This window comes from Notamacropus eugenii, chromosome 3 (assembly GCF_028372415.1).
Source record: "Notamacropus eugenii isolate mMacEug1 chromosome 3, mMacEug1.pri_v2, whole genome shotgun sequence".
In the NCBI taxonomy this organism is placed as follows: Eukaryota; Metazoa; Chordata; class Mammalia; order Diprotodontia; family Macropodidae; genus Notamacropus; species Notamacropus eugenii.
The window spans coordinates 57980245-58000042 of record NC_092874.1 but is presented as its reverse complement, the minus strand read 5'-3'; the positions used below and the strand labels follow the sequence as shown (position 1 = coordinate 58000042).

The following is a 19798-nucleotide window of genomic DNA, read 5'->3' as shown; positions in this document are numbered from 1 at the left end:
ATTGATGCACTGTGAGCCATCTTCTGTAAGAAAGATTTTAAAAGCTAGAGGAAAAAAGCAGTTTAACAAGCTAGTAAACAAACCAACCCAGTGCCCTGTCTGACATTATGTGCAACATTCTGCATCTGCAGTGCCCACTTTAATGAAAAGAGAAAGTTACATTTCTTAAATCTTCTTCTTGATCATTATGATTGTGGAATGTTATGGGTATTTTTTTGTTGCCAACATTATTGTTTGGTAATTTTTGATCATTGGACATCCACATTCTGTCTTCCAGGCCTTATCTACAACCTTCTCTCTCTTCCGAAGATTTTTGGCCTTTGGAGGGTTTGGGGACAGAATTCCAAATCAGAGTAGCCTTGAACCTGGGTTAAGTTCTTCTATAGGAAAATAACTGTAAAATTCATTTGTAAAATGCTTTATAGTATGCACATAACTTTACACACTTTATCTCATTTAAAAATTAAATGTCTTAATCAAATAAGTTGTATCTCCCTGGAGACATTTAAAAACCTTTTTAAAACTTTCAAGCTTTTTTCAACAAATGTTAATAGTCAAGATAGCATTTATATGCTATGTTTTATTTTGAAGGTTTTTATTAGCATTTCCTTTAGATATATGATTTTTTTAAAAGTTTGGTGCATTCTTGCATATAATTTGTATCTTGTCCCATACCTAAAAAATGGTTCTTTTGGAAAATGTGTCTAAATTTATTATAAGACCCTAGTACTGACAGCTTGAAGAGACAGAAATGGATGGAACACATATGATACAGTGTATAGAAATTCACTTTATGGTCAGCCCCTAACACACATACACACACACTTTCAGGGTGAACTATTCCCTCTCCTCATACATTACTTTGCTCTGAGGCTAGTCTTACTGCATGCTTAACAACAGTGTAATTGTGGTCTTAATTTCCCAAATGAAGCTATTTGCTGGTTTGTTTTCAACAGAAAATAGCAAAAACGGGGAAGATTCTTTCTTGCACCTTGTTCTTCAGCCTCCTTCATTGTAGCTGTCTCCAGGGTAAAAGGACAAAGGTGCTTTTTCAAGGTAGCTAAACGGTGCTTTGGAAGTAACTCACTTCAGGAGGAGGGAGCAGGAGAGCTGCTTCATTTGTGCTGGGTGGGCTGCCCCATTGTGTGGTGACTAGATTGATTCCTTTTTTTCTATGACAGTATATTCAAAAGCTGTTTTATGTGAATTGCAAATGAGTCAAATTAGACAACCTCAAAACGATTGGCTTCTGGTCTTAAATGTTCCTGTTAAACTAGAGATGGCTAGCTACAATGGGTTTCCAGTTGCTGATAGATGGTAATTTGGAGGCTACTCATGCAAGCTGTAAGAGACAAGCAGGGGAAATGGTACTATTTTGTAAGTATGCCAAAGGAAGGTTATACCACTACTGTAGGTGTGAAAGCATTTATACAAAAGCTGACTGATTCACTGATGTCTTTGTCTCTAACTTCTTAAGGTAATTAGTTCTGCCTCTACTTTATCAGAATGGTGGTTGTTGTTGTCATCCTTCATTGCTGAAAAAGACCATGCCATCAGAGAAATGATGACATGACCTGCACTTGACTTTATTTTGAGTGAGGGAGGGCTGTGCAGGTCACCAGCCTCACTTCTCCTCCAGAGCTATCTGAATCCAGTGATCTGATATTCATCAGGATGACTGGAGATGACCCAGGATGCACTGAGAGACCTTGGCCCCTTGAGGCCAGGGCATATGCAGGTGTTCGCTGAGGGTGAGGTAACCCTTATTACCTAATAACCTGTTTAAGACATATCCAGGACATGGCCCCTTTAATGAGGCAAAGAAAAAGAAAGACATCAGAATGGAGCTGGGAACAGAAAGCCTCCAAATCTAATCTTAGCTCTGTCTAATAGCTCTGTGACTCTGGGAAAGTTATTTAACCTCTCCATGCCTCAGTTTCCTCATCTGGAGGTTTTTGTACTACCTACTTGTGCACTCTGTACTAGAGGCAGCTAGCTAGTGGAGAGAATTCTGAACCTGGAGTTAGGAAGAACTCATTTCAAATCCATCCTCAGCCACATATTAGTTGTGTGACCTTGAACAAATCTTTCTTATTTTTTTAATATAAAATATATTTATTTTTCAGTTCTTAACATTCACTTCCACAAGAATTAGAATTCAAAATTTTCTTCCCATCTCTCCCCAGCCCCCATCCCAAGATAGCATGCACCTCATCCACCCCTTCCTCCACTCTGTCCTCCAATTACACACCCTTCTTCCATCCTCCTTCCCCTATATTTTACTGTAGGGCAAAATAGATAATTTCCAGTTGCATGCTAAAACAATTTTTAACATTCATTCTTTTATTAAATTTTTTTTTATTTTTAATGTTCTACAATCACTACCATAAAACTTAGATATGTTCCCCCTCTACCTACCTCCCACCACTGCCCTCCTTCCCCAAGACAGCATACAATTCTATGTAGGATCTACACATACTTTCCTCTTAAGTAAGTTTTCACTGTAGTCATGCTGTGTAGACGAACTAAAATAAGTGGAAGAAATCATATAACAAATCAAAACATAATACACACACGCACGCACACACACACAAACATGATCTGCTACATTCTGCGAATGAATTCCATATTTTTCTCTGAGTGTAGAAGGCATTTTGCCTTAGAAGACCATTGGGAATTTTTTTTTTAAAGTTCTTCCGTTGTTACGATGTTCCAAGTCTACCAGAAAAAACTCTCGCACACTGTGGTTGTTCCTGTGCACGAAGTTCTCCTTGTTCTGCTCCTTTCGCTCAGCATCAGATCATATAAGTCCTTCCAGGCCTCTGAAGTTTTCTTGTTCATCATTTCTTATGGTGCAATAGTACTCCATTACATTCATATACCATAATTTATTAAGCCATTCGCCAATTGTTAGGCATCCCCTTGATTTCCAGTTCTTGGCCACCACAAAGAAAGCTGCTATAAATATTTTTGTACATGTGGGACCCTTTCTTATTTTTATGATCTCTTGGGGATACAGTCCTAGAAGAGATATTGCTGGATCAAAGGGTATGCACATTTTTGTAGCCCTTTGGGCACAGTTCCAAACCTCTCTCCAGAATGGTTGGATGAGCTCACAGCTTCATCAACAATGAATTAGTTGAACAAATCTTTCAACCTCTTTTAACGTCAGTTTCTTCTAATATAATATGGGGATAATGCTATTTACCTCTCATTGTTGTGAAGGTCAAAGGAGATAGTATCTGTAAAAACTGAGTAAACTTTAAAGTGCAACTGTATACATAACTATATACATTGGCTATTATTAGAAGCCTATGGAGTAGAAATATCAGGTGGAATTAAAATAATAACTAACAATGCTTACTATCTGCATTTTACAGTTTGTTTCTTGAGAGAGCATTTTAGATTTAGAATTAAACATAGGGCTAAAAAATGTAATGGAAGTTGATCAGATGTGTTCATAAGTTTATTTAAAAGCATACTAGCATATAAAGTCTTCAGATGAGTGGTGGACTATAGCTGTAACACAGGGCATACACAGTCAGGCTTGATCAGTGTTTCCACCTGTTCTGCTTAACTGTCCTGATAGGTTCATAGGTAGAGCTAGAGGGAAACCTAGAGATCATCTAATCCAACTGCTCATTTTATGGAAGGGGAAACTGAGGTCCAGTATTGTCAGATGATTTGCCCAGTGTCATATAAGTAGTAAATGGGAAAACTGTAACTCAAAACCAGATCCTATGATTCACCACTCAAGGAGAATTAGAGGTTGCCTGATTTGTTTTTCAAGAATTGACAGTTTTGGGGAAGAGATAGCAGAGTGTGAGTGTGTTTAAGTTGTCCCTCAGACAATATTTTTAAAAAAATTCTTGATTTTTATCTTGTGGACCAAAATCAAACAATTTGGTATTATGACTTTGAAAAATTTTATGTGTCCAAAAATAATGACCATATAAATGCTAACTGTGAAAGGAGACATTATCAACCAGTCTATTATTGGCAAATGTCTATTAAGTATTTGTATTTATTTCCCACTGAATTAAAAAGGAAAGTGAATTTCCAAACCTTGAGATATGCATATACTTGTGTGTACAGACATATTTTTAGTTATTTGAAATGCTCTTGGATGTTTCTCTTACAATGTGCACAGATCAGAAAACACATAATCATGAATTCTCAGTCACATCATTATTGTTGTTGGTCAGATGTATCTGATTCTTCATGGCCCCATTTTGGAGTTTTCTTGGCAAAGAGACTAGAGTGGTTTGTCATTTCTTTCTCCAGTTCATTTTGCAGATGACGAAACTGAGGCAAACAGGTTTAAGTTACTTGCTCAGAGTCATACTGCTATTAAGTGTCTGAGGCTGTATTTGAATTCATGAGATAAGTCTTCTTAATTCCAAGCCCAGTTCTATCCACTGCTCCATCTATACTTTAAAGGATACTCTGCTTTCAATCTGCAGGTTTGGAGTTAAGTTGCACAATCAATTAATTTAATGTAATGGTCCTTATGTACTTGTGTGCTTGAACACTCTAAATTTTGTAAGATTTTCATACTCAACTCTTAACATTTCTCACTTTTAGGTATTCAGAAGATTATTACCTTGAAATTATTACAAATGTACAGAACTGCAGATGGCAACGGCAACCTGAAGAGTATAAGAAATTTAGGTAAAAACTTTATCATGAAGGAACTCAAACTTGCTATCTTTGTTCGGCAGTAGGATGATAACTTTCAAGACAAATTAGAGTTTTTTTCTTTTAAAAAAACTTATTTTGAAATATACATGTAGATTCTCATCTTTGAAGTTTTCTTTCTTCACATTTTCCCATTTTCTAAATTAATCTTTATGCCACCATTTCCACACCTTAACTCATGAAGCAAAATGTGATTGACTACTTTCCCAAAAGAGAGCATGACTTTGTACAGATGGAAACTTATACATTACCTTCCCTTTTAGTAGTCATATTTATAAAGTATGTGTACTTGGAAAAATGGTCCTAATATAAAATTATATATAAAAGTTATTTAAATCTATAATCATCCAATTTCCCATCATGAAAAACTTTTCATTTAAAAAATGAAAAAGAAAATTTTAAAAATGAGAATTCAGTATAAAACTTCCATATACATCATGACCCTTAAGCAAAAAAATAAAATAAAAAACAACTGATTAAAGGAATTGTAAAGTTATTATAACAGGTTACATAACATATGACAAGTAGGGGTGAGGAAGCAATTTATGTTGATCATCATCAGGTAAGTGTTTTCAACATTAACTTTAAAAATAATTGGTTTTGCCTTTAGTCTGATGTAACCATTGTCCTGCGAAGAAATCGCTATCGTTTCACAGTACGATATTGGGAAGTAGACAAATACTGTGTTTATCTGAACCCTGTTGTTGAAAGTTCCAAAATCTTACTTCTGGGACCCATTTGAAAATTTTGAAAGACCTGTTGATGTGTGTGATGGATGTATATAAAAGTTCATTTGTTAATTAAATTAATTATCTGCATGCTAACAAAATTTATAAGTCTTGAATTCATTCTATAGGTTTTATTAAGTTACTGCTTACTATGTGTACAGTACTGTGATAAGCACCATTGAGCATTTACAGAGAATATGTAAGATAAGGCCCCTACTTTCTAGAAACTTAGAATCTAGTTGCAGAAACTTGATATTCACCTTAAACAATTAAGTAGATGGCTGTGACAATACAATAATATTAATAGCTAGCTTTTATAGAGCATCTTCAATCTTCAGTCTGCCACTGTACTAAGTGCTTTACAAATATAATCTCATTTGATCCTCACAACAAACCTTCAAGATAGGTGCTATTAATATTCCCATTTTACAGATGAGGAAATGAAGGCAAAGAGAAGTTATGTGACTTGCCCAAGGTCATACAAGTAGTAAATGTCTGAAGTCAGGTTTTAACTTGTCTTCTTGAGTACTGGTCCAGTGTTCTATCCACTGTTCCACCTGGCTGCACAGATGACAATTGCCCAAGTAAATGGCAAAACAACATGAGATAGAGTGGCCACAAGGAGATCTGACCTCATGGAGTATCTCAGTCTAGAGGATTTTAAGGTAAACAAAGAATTAACCAGAGTTAAGGACTGGAGTCAATACAGGTATTTAGAGGGAACAAAGTCAGTTAGGCCTCACCAGGTGTGGAAGTTTAAGATAAAGTTAGATTGAGAAGATCATTCCAGAAAAGGAAGTTTGAAGTTGATCACATAGGGTAGTAGGGAATCATTACAGCTTTTTGAGAGGAGGAATGATCTGATTAAATTAGAATTTTACAAAGAATGCGCTAGCTCCATTAGTGTAAGGTGGAGCAAAACCAGTTTACATTCAATACTGATTTAGGGTTTACAGTATGTATGCATATATTATTTTGTTTGATTTTGTGACAGAAGGAAGTATTATTAACTTCATCTTTTTTTTTTCTGGGAAGACCTGAGTTTATTTTTTTTATTTAAATTTATTTATTTAAGTTTTCAACATTCATTTCCACAAAATTTTGGGTTTTAAATTTTCTCCCCATTTTTCCCCTCTCCCCACCCCAAAATGCCAAACATTCTAATTACCCCTATTACCAGTCTGCCCTCCGTTCTAACGTCCCTCCCTTCCCTTATCCCCATCTTCTCTTTTGTCCTGTAGGGCAAGATAACTTTCTATACGCCATTACCTGTATTTCTCATTTCTTAGTTGTATGCAAGAGCAGTACTCAACAGTTGTTCCTAAAACTTTGAGTTCCAACTTCTCTTCCTCCCTCCTTCCCCACTCATCCCCTTTGGGAAGGCAAGCAATTCAATGTAGGCCATATCTGTGTAGTTTTGCAAATGACTTCCATAATAGTCATGTTCTGTAGGACTAACTATATTTCCTTCCATCCTATGCTGCCCCACATTGCTTCTATTCTCTCTTTTGATGCTGTCCCTCCCGAAGAGTATTGACTTCAAATTGCTCCCTCCTCCCATTGCCCTTCCTCCCATCATCCCTCCCCACCCTGCTTATCCCCTTCTCCCCCACTTTCCTGTATTGGAAGATAGGTTTTCATACCAAAATGAGTGTGCATTTTATTCCTTCCTTTAGTGGAATGTGATGAGAGTAAACTTCATGTTTTTCTCTCACCTCCCCTTTTTTCCCCTCCACTAACAAGTCTTTTACTTGCCTCTTTTATGAGAGATGATTTCCCCATTCCATTTCTCCCTTTCTTCTCCCAATATATTTCTCTCTCACCCCTTAATTTCATTTTTTAAGGTGTGATCCCATCCTATTCAATTCACCCTGTGCTCTCTGTCTCTCTCTCTCTCTTTCTGTGTGTGTGTGTGTGTGTGTGTGTGTGTGTGTGTGTGTGATCCCACCAACTACCCAGATACTGAAAAAAATTTCGAGAGTTACAAATACTGGCTTTCCATGTACGAATGTAAATAGTTCAATTTTAGTAAGTCCCTTATGATTTCTCTTTACTGTTTACCTTTTCATGCTTCTCTTGATTCTTGTGTTTAAAGGTCAAATTTTCTTTTCAGCTCTGGTCTTTTCATCAAGTCCTTGAAAGTCCTCTGTTTCATTGAAAGATCATTTTTTCCCTTGAAGTATTATACTCAGTTTTGCTGGGTAGGTGATTCTTGGTTTTAGTCCTAGTTCCTTTGACCTCTGGAATGTCATATTCCATACCCTTCGATCCCTTAATGTAGAAGCTGCTAGATCTTGTGTTATCTTGATTGTATTTCCACAATACTTGAATTGTTTCTTTCTAGCTGCTTGCAATATTTTCTCCTTGATCTGGGAACTCTAGAATTGGGCCACAATGCTCCTAAGAGTTTCCCTTTTTGGATCTTTTTCAGGAGGTGATCAGTGGATTTTTTCAATATTTATTTTGCCCTCTGGTTCTAGAATATCAAGGTAGTTTTCCTTGATAATTTCATGGAAGATGATGTCTAGGCTCTTTTTTTGATCATGGCATTCAGGTAGTCCCATAATTTTTAAATTGTCTCTCCTGGATCTATTTTCCAGGTCAGTTGTTTTTCCAATGAGATATTTCACATTATCTTCCATTTTTTTCATTCTTTTGGTTTTGTTTTGTGATTTCTTGGTTTCTCATAAAGTCATTGGTCTCCATCTGTTCCATTCTAATTTTGAAAGAACTATTTTCTTCAGTGAGCTTTTGAACCTCCTTTTCCATTTGCCTAATTCTGCTTTTTTAAAGCATTTTTCTCCTCATTGGCTTTTTGGACCTCTTTTGCCAATTGAGTTAGCCTATTTTTAAAGGTGTTACTTTCTTCAGCATTTTTTTGGGTCTCCTTTAGCAGGGTGTTGACCTGCTTTTCATGCTTTTCTTGCATCTCTCTCATTTCTCTTCCCAATTTTTCTTCCACCTCTCTTACTTGATTTTTAAAATCCTTTTTGAGCTCTTCCATGGCCTGAGCCCATTGAATATTTATTTTGGATGTCTGGGATACAGAAGCCTTGACTTTTATGTCTTTCTCTGATGGTAAGCATTGTTCTTCCTCATCCAAAAGGATGGGAGAAGATATCTGTTCACCAGGAAAGTAACCTTCTATAGTCTTATTTTTTTCCCCCTTTTTTGGACATTTTCCCAACCAGTTACTTGACTTTTGGGTCCTTTGACAAGAGTAGGGTATACTCTGGGAATCTGTAAGATCTTAGTTCCTCCAAAGTGTCACAATCAAGCATGTACACTGGTCTGGGAGTAGGAAGAGATTTTTGTGCCCAGAATCTTAGCAGAGTTTCCTCTCCACAGATACCTGGCCTCCAGTTCCACCAGCTCCCTCAGGGCCTCTGCACAGGGCTGAGATAATATTCAGCTCCTCAGTGTTCCCAGGGGTTTTTATGATCCAACAATGGATGCAGGTTGCTGTGGGGGCTGCTGTGAGAACTGCTGCCACCCACCTGATGTGGCCTCTGCGGCTGGCCACTGCCTGAGGGCGGAGCTATGGGAAGGCCCTTCTCCCTTCCCAGCCAGCTGAAAAAACCCTGTCACTGACCTTTGGGGCCTGTGGGTTGAGGAATCTACAAACCCACTGCTACTGGGACTGGGGATTTCGTGACTGGAGATTTTGCCCCCGAGGGCTGTTTGGGAGCCAAGTCTTGTGGCCATGGCTGGGCTGGGCTCCACTCTGTGCTTGGTGCAACAGACATTTCCTGTGGGTCTTTCAGGTTACCCTGGGCTGGAAATGTCCTCCACTCTGTTGTTCTCTACTTCTGCTGCTCCAAATTTTTTAAGAGTCCCTCTCTACAGGTATTTTATTGGCTGTGTGGGGAGAGCCTCTGTATGTGTGCCTTTCTACTCCACCATCTTGGCTCTGCCCCAGCCTCATCTTACAGATTGACCTAACAGCCCTGTGAAGCACGTGCTAACTCTGGTCCTCATTTGAGGTCTGAAGGCCCGGAAAGACACTTTCCCATGGTCATATAGTGATTGTCTGACTTGGGAATTGAACATAGATTTTCCTCACTTCAAGTTCAGTATTTAGTCCACTCCCCTTGATGAGAGGACTGACAAGAAGTCAGGAGTTTGGCTCTTTCAAGAAGCCAATGCTGAGATAATGAGTCTTTGAACTAGTGCTGAAATCAATGTCAGCTGTTATCATTCTAGCTGGAGAGGAAAGACCAACCATAGAGACCTTTTAAAGAGAGAATTCATGGGAGTTGGTAGTTCTTGGATGTATGGAATGAAGGACAAGAAAAAGTCCAAGATGTCTCTGGAGTTTCCAGCCTGAAATGACTAGGATAGTAATGATGACACTGACAGATATGGGGAAGTTTCAGAAGGAGACGCATTTGAGGAGAAAGATGATGGGTTCCATTCTGGACTCCAGCTGAGTTTGAACTGACAATGGGACATCCAAATAGAAAGGTCTTGTAGGTGAATGACAACACTATTGATGAGAAATTTTCATCATTAAAGTCATTCCCCTAATATAGAAGATAAAGAAAGGCAGGGTCATTGTCTTGAGAAAGCTACTACTAAGTGAACCTGTTACCCAGGCTTGAAAGAAGGTCTTCTGGTATTCTAACACACCTGCATGGCAGGGTTTATCAGACTTTCTAGACAGTACCTTTAAAGGCACAGCTTGATTCTTGGGGAAGGGTAGAAGAAGCAGATCATTGAAGAAAAGCTGACGAATTAGTAACAGGTGCTGGATAAGCTAAGTTCAGTGAGGGGTATACATCAAAGCTTTAAGGCACTGGGAACAGGGAGAATGAGAATGCTGGGTCCAAAAGAATGCCTCATAGCAAGGCACTAGTAATATGCTGAATGGCAGAATAAAGGTTGAAAAGTAGCTTGATAGGCTGGACCAGTGGTTCAATCTCAGGAGGTTAAATTTAGTTGGCATTAATATAGGTAAACATTTGGGTTCAAAAGGTCATTTCCTGTGGAATAAAATGTAGGTTTCAGTTGACTCACAAGTACTCTATGAGCCCACACTGTGACAACATTCCTTTAAAATTGTGGCTAGTAGGTCCTTGTACCCTGTCCTCATCAGACCATGTCTGCAGTCTTGTGGTCAATTTTGCAAGCCAGATTTTAAGAGAGACAAAGTGCATTAAACAAAGAGCAGTCAGGATTGTGACGGTCTGGAGACCAATGGGAAGGGAGTGGGGAGGCTTAGCCTGGAGGAGAGAACGTTTAGCCTTGACATGATAGCTTCAAATATCTGAGCAATTATTCCGTGGAAAAGTAATGAGCCCCATTCAGTGAAGCTGCAGAGCAGAGACCACTAACTGAAGATGACAAGTGACTCTGGTGGACTAGTCTTACTTCATGTAAGGAGGAGCTTTCTAACAGTTCATACTGTTGAGCATGGAATAACTGCTGATACCTGAGTGAGCCTTCCTTCAATCACTGCAAGTGTCATGTAGAGACACTTTCAGAGATGACCATCTTTCAGAGATGATGGAGAGGGGATTTTCCTGTTGTGTGGGAGGTCAGACTATAACCTCTAAAATTTCCTTTTTTTAAAAAAATAGTTTTTATTGATATCTTTTGCTTTTTACAACCATAGATTTCTCCCTTCTATCCCTGCCCATCTCATCCAGATAACCAGTCTTTATAACCAAGGATTTTCTTTTTAAACAATAAGGAAAAAAAGAAAGATGAAGGAAAGAGAAAAAGTTCGGCACAACTTAGTAGATCTCTTCTAATTCTATTATTCTACCATTATAAGGTTCTGTGAATTTAGGTCATTCGTTCAGTAAGCATTTATTAAACTCCTTTGCTCTAGTTACGATTCTAGGCATTGGGTCAGGCAAAGTAGAATCATAGGATTATAGCTCTTTGAGGATCTGGAACAGCCCTCAGAGGTCATCTAGTCCAACCCTCTTATTTTACAGATGGGGAAACTGAGATCCAGAGAGATTAAACTATTTGTCTTTGATGACAGAGATAAGTAAGTAGCAGAGCTGAGATTTGAACGCACATCTTCTGACTCTAGGCAACTAGAGCTGTATGGCACAGTGGATGGAGTGCAGAACCTGGAATCAGGAAGACCTAAGTTCAAATGTGATCTTGGACACTTACTAACAATGTGACCCCAGGGCAAATCACTCAATCATGTTTGCCTCAGTTTCCTCAAATGATATGGTGAAGGAAATGACAAAAATCCCACATAGGGTCACCAAGAGTTGGACATGACTGAAATAACTGAAAAACAACAATCTTTGACTTTGAATGTAGGCCAGTTCCACTAGAATAAGCCCTGGTAGGAGTGTAGGAAGAGGCAGGTATTTAGGACAGACATGCTAGAGTCAATACAGGATGAGGCAAGACAAGAGACTGGGCCCTACAAGCGATAGTCGCACATTCTAAGATTGCAGGATCAGCTGGGGGAAGCCAACACACAGAGCAAGAGGGAGAACATTCTCTACGTGGATCTCTAGATTTCTGAAACAAGGAGTGGGAGCAGGGAGATGCTGGAACCAGCTAAAATAGCCTCAGGCCTGATTATTCATTTTTCAGTGTGTAACAAACATCTTGGAAATCCAGGCTTGATTTATTGTTCTATTGATTATACAAACTTAGTAAAGTGATGAAGAAAGTCTTAATGCAGATTAAACTTAAAAGTGTGTCTTTCTGTAACTTTTTTTTTCTGAGATCTGATTTTTAAACAACTACTAACACATTGCTGGGTGGGAATTTGGATCAAACAACCTCAGGTCTTCTTCGAGGGCGTATAAACCTTCACAAATTTGGACGTGTTATCTGGGACCAGGTTTTCTACTTTTCCTCTTGAGACAAAGTTCTCTTTATGAAATTCTTCTGTGGAACTGGCCTCTTGTAAAATTAAACATTTGTATTCTCAGAGTCACATCTAGCTAGAGAATGACTGAAGTCAGAAAAATTCGGGTTTTCATAGTTTTCAGATGTTTGGGCATCGGCCTTCCAGCATCTTCTGTCATTTTACAGTTTTCTCAGTAAAGACAAATGCTATTGTAACAGCCTATTCCAAATTTACCTGGGGTGAATTCAGTGGGGGAGCCATAGCACTTCAAATTTTCTATCTCTCATTTTCAGAATCTGAATGATACTTATTTCCTTGAGCATGACCCAGAGATGGTTCAATTTAAATTCAGATGCTTGAAAGACCTACTTTTTTCTCTCCTTCACACTTGAAAGCTCCTTTCTGAAGCTCTGAAAATTTTGGGGTGGATAGACTTTTATGCCAAGCTGAAGACCTATGAGCTTCAGTAATTAGTCTAACCAGATTTCCTTGGTTACTTGCATACTAATTATTACATTAGCATTCTTGAACAGTTCTCCAATTTAAAAGAGGTGTAGTTATTTGGGCAACAAATTACAGGAACCAGTCACTTCTAGGACCAAGACCAATAGTATTCCTCACTCTTGGCTATATTCCTCACTCACTATTTCAGAAATAGATTGCTTTGAAATGCCCTTTGGGCATTCTAATATTGTCACACATCGTTTTGAAATCTCACTGTTTTGTGGCTATGTGTTAGGATGAATGGTTTCCCGCACCTTATCAATCATAGATTTAGTGGATAAGTAGCACCAAGAATGTTTGGCACCGTGACACAGTGCCATCATAGATAAATATGGGAGCTGTCTAAAACAAGGAGGAAATTAGATATCTTTCAGACTACCCTAGCCAAGCAGCTCTTTTTCTGTGTCTGGATTATCTGTTCCAGTGACTGGTGTATGGAAGCAATTGAAGTTTATTGCTAAATTAGGCAATGCCAAAATCCCTTAGAATTTTATAAGTTAAATTTCCCTAAAAGTTATCCCCTTGTCTTCTTTCCTACACTGAAAGCATTGAAAAAGATTCAGATGTTGCATTATCAAATTCACTACCTCTTTTAATAATAAACTAGGTTTTGCTTTTTTAACTTTTATATATCCTGGACTCTTGGGGGAAAAAATCAAACAGATTTGCTTACCTTATCACTTACGCAGATTTTTGTAGCTTAATGACATTACTACAAAGCCACTGAATAATTAATGATTTAAGATACTTCCAAGAGATCATAGAACTGCCCTCCCAAATGCAGTTAGCTGCCAAGGTTTTCTTGTATGTTCTGATGTGTATCATAAAGAAAAAAATGGCTAGAATTTCAGATCCAGTATCATTTTACTAATACTATTCATCACCCTCTTACTCTCTCTAGCCACATATATCTTGGAGAGAAACAACTGCTCCTTGAAGGAGGATTGTTGTTATTGCCTCTGTCTTCCTTTCATTCACTCCTATCCCTCGTGTTTGGGATTCCTAGAGGGTGACTCTGAGGCTGGCTCAGGTTATAAATGTTTCATTTTTATTTTAATTTAAGGAGATAGGTGTTCTTTACGATATGTGTGTTGGGGGCAGTGTTCGGTTTGAAAAAGCTTCCTGTCCAAGAGCCTACTATCCAAGGACCATTTTTCATCATTAATATCCTGTGTTCATCTCCTGTTTGTCCTGCCATGTAGTGAGCCCATGCATTTTGAAGAGATGCAGCCAGTACCATGTCATTACTTCTGCTACATTTAGTAATAGAAACTGGCCTTTCTTCTTTTAGGCATTATTTCCTCTCTCTGGTTTCCAGACTATAGATTGTACTCGCTGAATATAATGCTCTCTGTCTCCCTTGTGATTCACCAGTCTCCTGGGCTTTATTCTCAAACTTATCTCCCAAGTTGTTGTGTTTCAATACTAATTACATTGCTTTGGACTTCCATGTCAGATAAGCTTTCTCATAGGACAGTTTTCCACTAAGATTGTTATTTGCTCATTCTGTTGCTCACAGTTTTTTAATATAGATATATTATGTTACTTAAGCTCCCTTTCCCCCCACAATGTCCCAAGATGTACATCTCTTCCAGCATTCCAACATTGGTCATACATTTCTCTCTTTCCCATTTCATTAGACTTCCTGTGCTTGGCTTTGATTCTCGCCCCCTGTCCCCCTCCATAGCCCCTTTTGCTACAGTGCTTATAATCTGCTTAGATTATATATGAGCTGATTTTCTAGTGACTTTTGAAATACAGAAATGTGTGAGTCTTAGAGATGGGACAGAAATCTGTTTATGCTGTTGGCAGTATTCTATTCCTCTGTCCTTAGTCATTCTGGGGCTTTCCATCTTCCCTGAAGCAGAGCTTTTTTTTTTTTTAATATGTTATCTCCCTCTATTTAGTGTGAGCTTCTTAAGAGAAGCTTTTTTGTTTGTATCTTCAGGGCTTGGCACAGTAAGCCTAGTTAAGCACTTAATAAATGCTCATTCATTCATTCATTCTGAACTCCTCACCCCTTGAAGTGAAAATTATATTTGCCCAGGTTGGGTCAGGAAAATTCCTTAAACATTTTACCATTTCAGGCAATAAGGCAGTTTTTTTGCTCTTTTTACCTCCCTATTTGTCTCTTTTCTTCTGTTAGGGACAGGGTATCCTGGTATAACATCCAACTCAAGTCTTTCATTGGAAAATCAATGTCTGATGCTACAAAATTATCCCTCCTTTTTCTCTCCATCAAAACTGTTTGATAGGAAAATAACCTAATAAACTGATTCCTTCCAAGGTGGCATGATTGCTTAGGGCTGACAGGTTATCTCCATTTTAAAATGAAGATGATTGGAATGGTTACTGTTTGAACCCAAATAAAAGAATGGTAGATGGTAGAATTTCAGACAATATATCATGGGGAATTGAGGGAAAAAATTGGGAGAGTATGGAGACCATATTGACACCAAATGACCTCTTATAGACCACTTTTTAATCTGCCTATGACAACAACCTTGAATGTTTTTTGGCCTAATGTCTTCCCCTCAAAGCTTAGGTAACCGAACATGGAGAGTTTTGGTGCTATCCATCTTCTCTCCACTTTGTCAGATTTTTCTTTCTCTTCCCATATAATACTCCTTTTTTCCACCTGTGGCTTGTCCTCAATACCCCCTGTCTTCACCATCCTCTTAGACTATTATCATAACACACAAAATTATGTTAACATAATAGGTATTCTAAATTGTTATTTTATAATTAAGAGCAGTGTGTGTGTCTATATATATGTGTGTGTGTGTGTATGTATATATATATATACATATACATATATACATACACATACATACCTACACACATACCAATTTTACCACCAGAAATAATCTCTTTTTCTTCTGTTGGAGAAGGGTGTTTGTATGGATCTAGTATAACATCATATCCCCAGGAAGGACTATTGTAAGACTATAAGGTTTAGAGGCAGCAGTGTGCTGGTACTGGCCCTCTGGGGATAAAAAAAAAAATACATCCAGGACATACTTTTAAGTTTTATCTGCATTATTAAAGTGACACTGAAATCAAATTTCATCTCCCTATTAAAACTTAAAAATCAATCCCCATTTTTTCCACCATTTCCTTAAGTCTTGGCAGTCAAGAAAACAGTAAATAAAACCCCAATTTGTAGGATTTACTGGTTTCAAAGATACAAATGTTGGCACTGGAAATTTAACAATGGCTCTGGATCAAGCCTACTCCAGAACACCTCTGCTTAGAGGGTTATTGAGGAAAAAAATGTAAAAAAAAAGCCAGCCAGGCTTCTGGAGTCTGGTAACAAACTCATGTCTAAGTGGAACGAACCTGGGACCAGAAATTCTAGTCTAAGGCTGCCAGGTAAGAGTGAGGTAAACTTCTTTGAGTTAAGCTGTACATTTTCTTAAGGGCAGAAATTGTTTTGCTTTTGTATCCCTAGCCCAGTGCCTTGAACATGTAGTAATAGACATTTGATAAATGTCTGTTGCGCGACCCTATGAACAATTATCAATGAATCCCCAAATAGTTGTGTTGTTGGATACTACAGGAGATGTAGAAGATTACAAGACATGGCTCCTGTTTTAAAAGAACTTGTAATCTAATAGGCAGTATAGACAAATTTATATTTAAAAAGTCAACTAATACTGGAAGGCTGCAAATCAGCTTGCTCTCGGGACATTAATAATAATCTGTGAATTGAATAAGTGCCCGCCCCCCCAGAAATCTCAGCTCAGATGCCCTCACTTCTATTCAGTTTTCCCAGATAACCTCATTGCTCGTGTTTTCTTCCTTTTCAAATTATTTTGTATTATATGAATGTGTCTGGGTACATGGCATATGTCTTGACTAGAATATGAACTTTTAAGGACAGAGACTCTTCCTTTTTAAGTCTTTATATTCCTAGCACCTTCTACTTGCTTTGTATTCTGGTCAGGCAATTATTAAATGTCTTAACTGAATTGAAGAGCTCTAGTAGTTTGGAGGAGGGATTGGTCACTGTAGGCTAAGGTACTCATCATGGTAGAGATGAAACTGGAGCCTCTAAGTCTTGAAGGATGCGTTGAATTCACATAGGTGGAAAAATGGCATAGAATTTAAGGACCAGTCTAGAATAGAGAGATTTTGCAGAAGTAGGATGTGGTCACATTGTGGGCGATCCAAGTAGTTTGGACTTTATCCTGTCTAGAAGTATCCAGCTCACAGCTGAGTACAGCCCGAATCAGATTAAGAAGTAATTGGGAAATGTTTAACCAAATAAATAGAAATATAATACAACATAAATAATAATAATTTGTAGTTTTCTAAGCCAACATGAGGCCATGGGATTTGTTTCTTTTTGAGTTTGACATGAGTACTGCAGTCAGTAAGGAGCCGTTAGCAATTCTGAGGTGACATGATAAACACAATAAAATCATGTTTTTAGAAGATGAATCTATTGGTGGAATACAAGATGGACTAGATGGGGAAGAGGCTGCAGGCAGGGAAAAGTGAAGGGTCGATTGCAGGAGTCTAAGTATGAGGTGAACTCAAAAGTGCCAGGGTTCCAGTTAAGACTCAGGCCGAGGGGAGGAGAGAAGTAGATTTGGAGTCAGGAAACCTGGATCCCAAGCAGGATGCTGTTATTTCTTACGTACACGAGACTGGGTCAGTCATTTCGACTTGTTGGGCTTCATTTTCCTTATCTGTGGAATGAGGGAGGGGATAGGACCAGACAACCTCTGAGTTCCTTCCAGCTTGAAATTTTGTTATTCCATGATCTCTAGGGAAATGAGCAGCGTTGATGATGGTGAAATGGAGCCACAGAGAGGATTTTGGAGCTGCCATTCTCCAAGATGTGATCTTTAGTATTTTTCTGTAAAGTTCCAGGCATACATCATTTCCCCTTTGGAAACCTAGTCTGACCAAATAGACCAACCAAATAGGCAGGGTCCCACATCTCTCTTATTGTTCTCAACTCTAGAGGGGATTGCTTATCTTTTTATGGTGAATTTTTTTTTAGTTGCCACATCCTATAGAGTCTCATAAACTTACACAGAGCAGTTCCTGGTTCCACATTCAAATATAGACCATTTAGTTGTGCTGGCAGTGATTCACAGGACCAGGACAAAAAGCTGCAGTAAAGGACACATGCATATGTTTGGAATGCCTGCAGAGAGCTGGAAAATTTGAAGTCATTCTCCAGATAAAGATTAGAGGATCAGGAATTAATGTAAAGCAGGCATAACTGAGAGAAAGACATTACCTTAGCCTCCAGTTGAATATAATTCCACAATGGTTAGTATCATCAGGACCAATGTTTCTTTCGATGTTCTAACAACAGTAAGCCTTTATTAAGTATCTATTAGTATGTAATTGACTAAATTAGGTGGCAGAGCTGCAAAGACAGAAGTGAAATGGCCCCTCCAGGAACCTATGTTCTACCGGGTTAGTCCAATCTTCTATGTTTTATTCAATCCTGGCAGAGTTCCTTTTAAAAGGAGCTAGTGACTAAAGAGCCAGTATTTTCTGATACAGTACATATGAACCCTGTACGCCACTGGAAATCTTGGATCATTTTTCTTATAATAGCAAACATTGCCTTTGGGCCATCTCTTGTCTCAATTCTTAGCGAGCCTTTAGTCATTGAATGAGCATGGCCTCAGACAAACTGAAACCTAGGAAAGACCTTAATTTAGAAAGACCAAGGTCATCCATTACATCCTGGGCCTTCAGCAGTTGTCTTGACTTTTGTCTTGCCACCGGACTTGGATGTCTGGAGGAGAGGGTATGGGCGACAAGTTCGAGCAACTCTGCCTCACTGAGATCCAGTTCAGCACAAGTCATCACCCTCATCCTGTCATTGATCCTCTTCAGAAATGATGAGCAGCAGCAAAGTAATTTATAATGTATCAGGCTATGAAATAAAATAATGGTATATCCAGATGCCACCTGGATCTTATTCTTCGTTTCTCTTCTATAACAAAATTAATATGTGCGATGTAGAAAAATGGTTGCACCTGAATCCATTATTGCTGTGCCACATAGCATTGTAGAATTTTAACTTTGCAGTTCTATAACAATAGTTATAAAGATTTACCTTCCTCAGAAATTGTGTTGAAATGACAGTGGGAAGTATGAAAACCAAAGTGATAGTAAGAACACGACCATCGCAATATACAATAATAGTCGTATCACAAGTTCACCTTCGTGGAGCACACTCTGGTTGACAACACAGTATCTTCACCACCAGTTTGTGGGATCAGAAGTCTAAGCATTTCTGTCCTTATTGTAGAGATGAGGAAACTGACAGTGTTAGGTTAACTTACTTATAGCTTGTGTTGCATACATAGAGATAATTGAATAGTTTGTTGGCATCACAGAGTGCTGGACCTGGAATCAGTAAGACTCATTTTCCTGAGTTCAAATCTGGCCTCAGACACTCACTAGCTGTGTGACCTTGGGCAAATCACTTAATCCCGATTGCCCTCAAAAAAATGAAAGGTCATGGAAGCTAAGTTAAACTTTTTTATTATGAAGAGACAAGTTAATACATATGAAAGGAAAAACTTCATAATAATTTCAGTTACCCAAAAATAGAGTAGGCTTCCTTGAGTGGCCATGAGTTACCTTGTCCTGGAGTTCTTAAATAGAGGCAGAGGATCTACCAGCTTAAAACATGGGAGAAAAGACTCTCAACCGCAAAGGATTGGTCTGGGAGGCCTTGGGAGGCCTTCACAGCCCCTCCCGGCCCTGAGACCCTGTAATTCTGTAACATTTCCCTATTAACGGCTAGCTATTATCACAGATAAAGTACAGCAACGAGGGAATGATGAGATGGTCATTTTTCGATTCCATTCCAATGTCATGAGAGAGTTTATAATCATTCATAATCCCAGCTCTTGGCCTTGTGCTTCTCTTCAGATGCAGAGTAACATGGAATTTATGAAGGGACCATCCGTCCTTTTTAGTGTGCTCTATTTGCACTCTCTTTGATCTTTTCATGATTGAAAATAGACTGCTTAGACCAGAAAGTCATATACTTTTCATC

At 38.4% G+C, this 19798-nt stretch overlaps 1 protein-coding gene across 2 annotated transcripts in view; it reads left to right on the top strand.

Annotated features, from left to right (window-relative positions):
- ST8SIA6 (ST8 alpha-N-acetyl-neuraminide alpha-2,8-sialyltransferase 6) overlaps positions 1 to 19798 on the top strand; it is a 116672-nt gene that overhangs the window by 58562 nt on the left and 38312 nt on the right. For both annotated transcript variants that reach the window (XM_072651632.1, XM_072651631.1), the window contains one exon: positions 4585 to 4671. In XM_072651632.1, coding sequence (XP_072507733.1) covers positions 4585 to 4671 — 87 coding nt within the window. The remainder of the gene's footprint in view (positions 1 to 4584; positions 4672 to 19798) is intronic.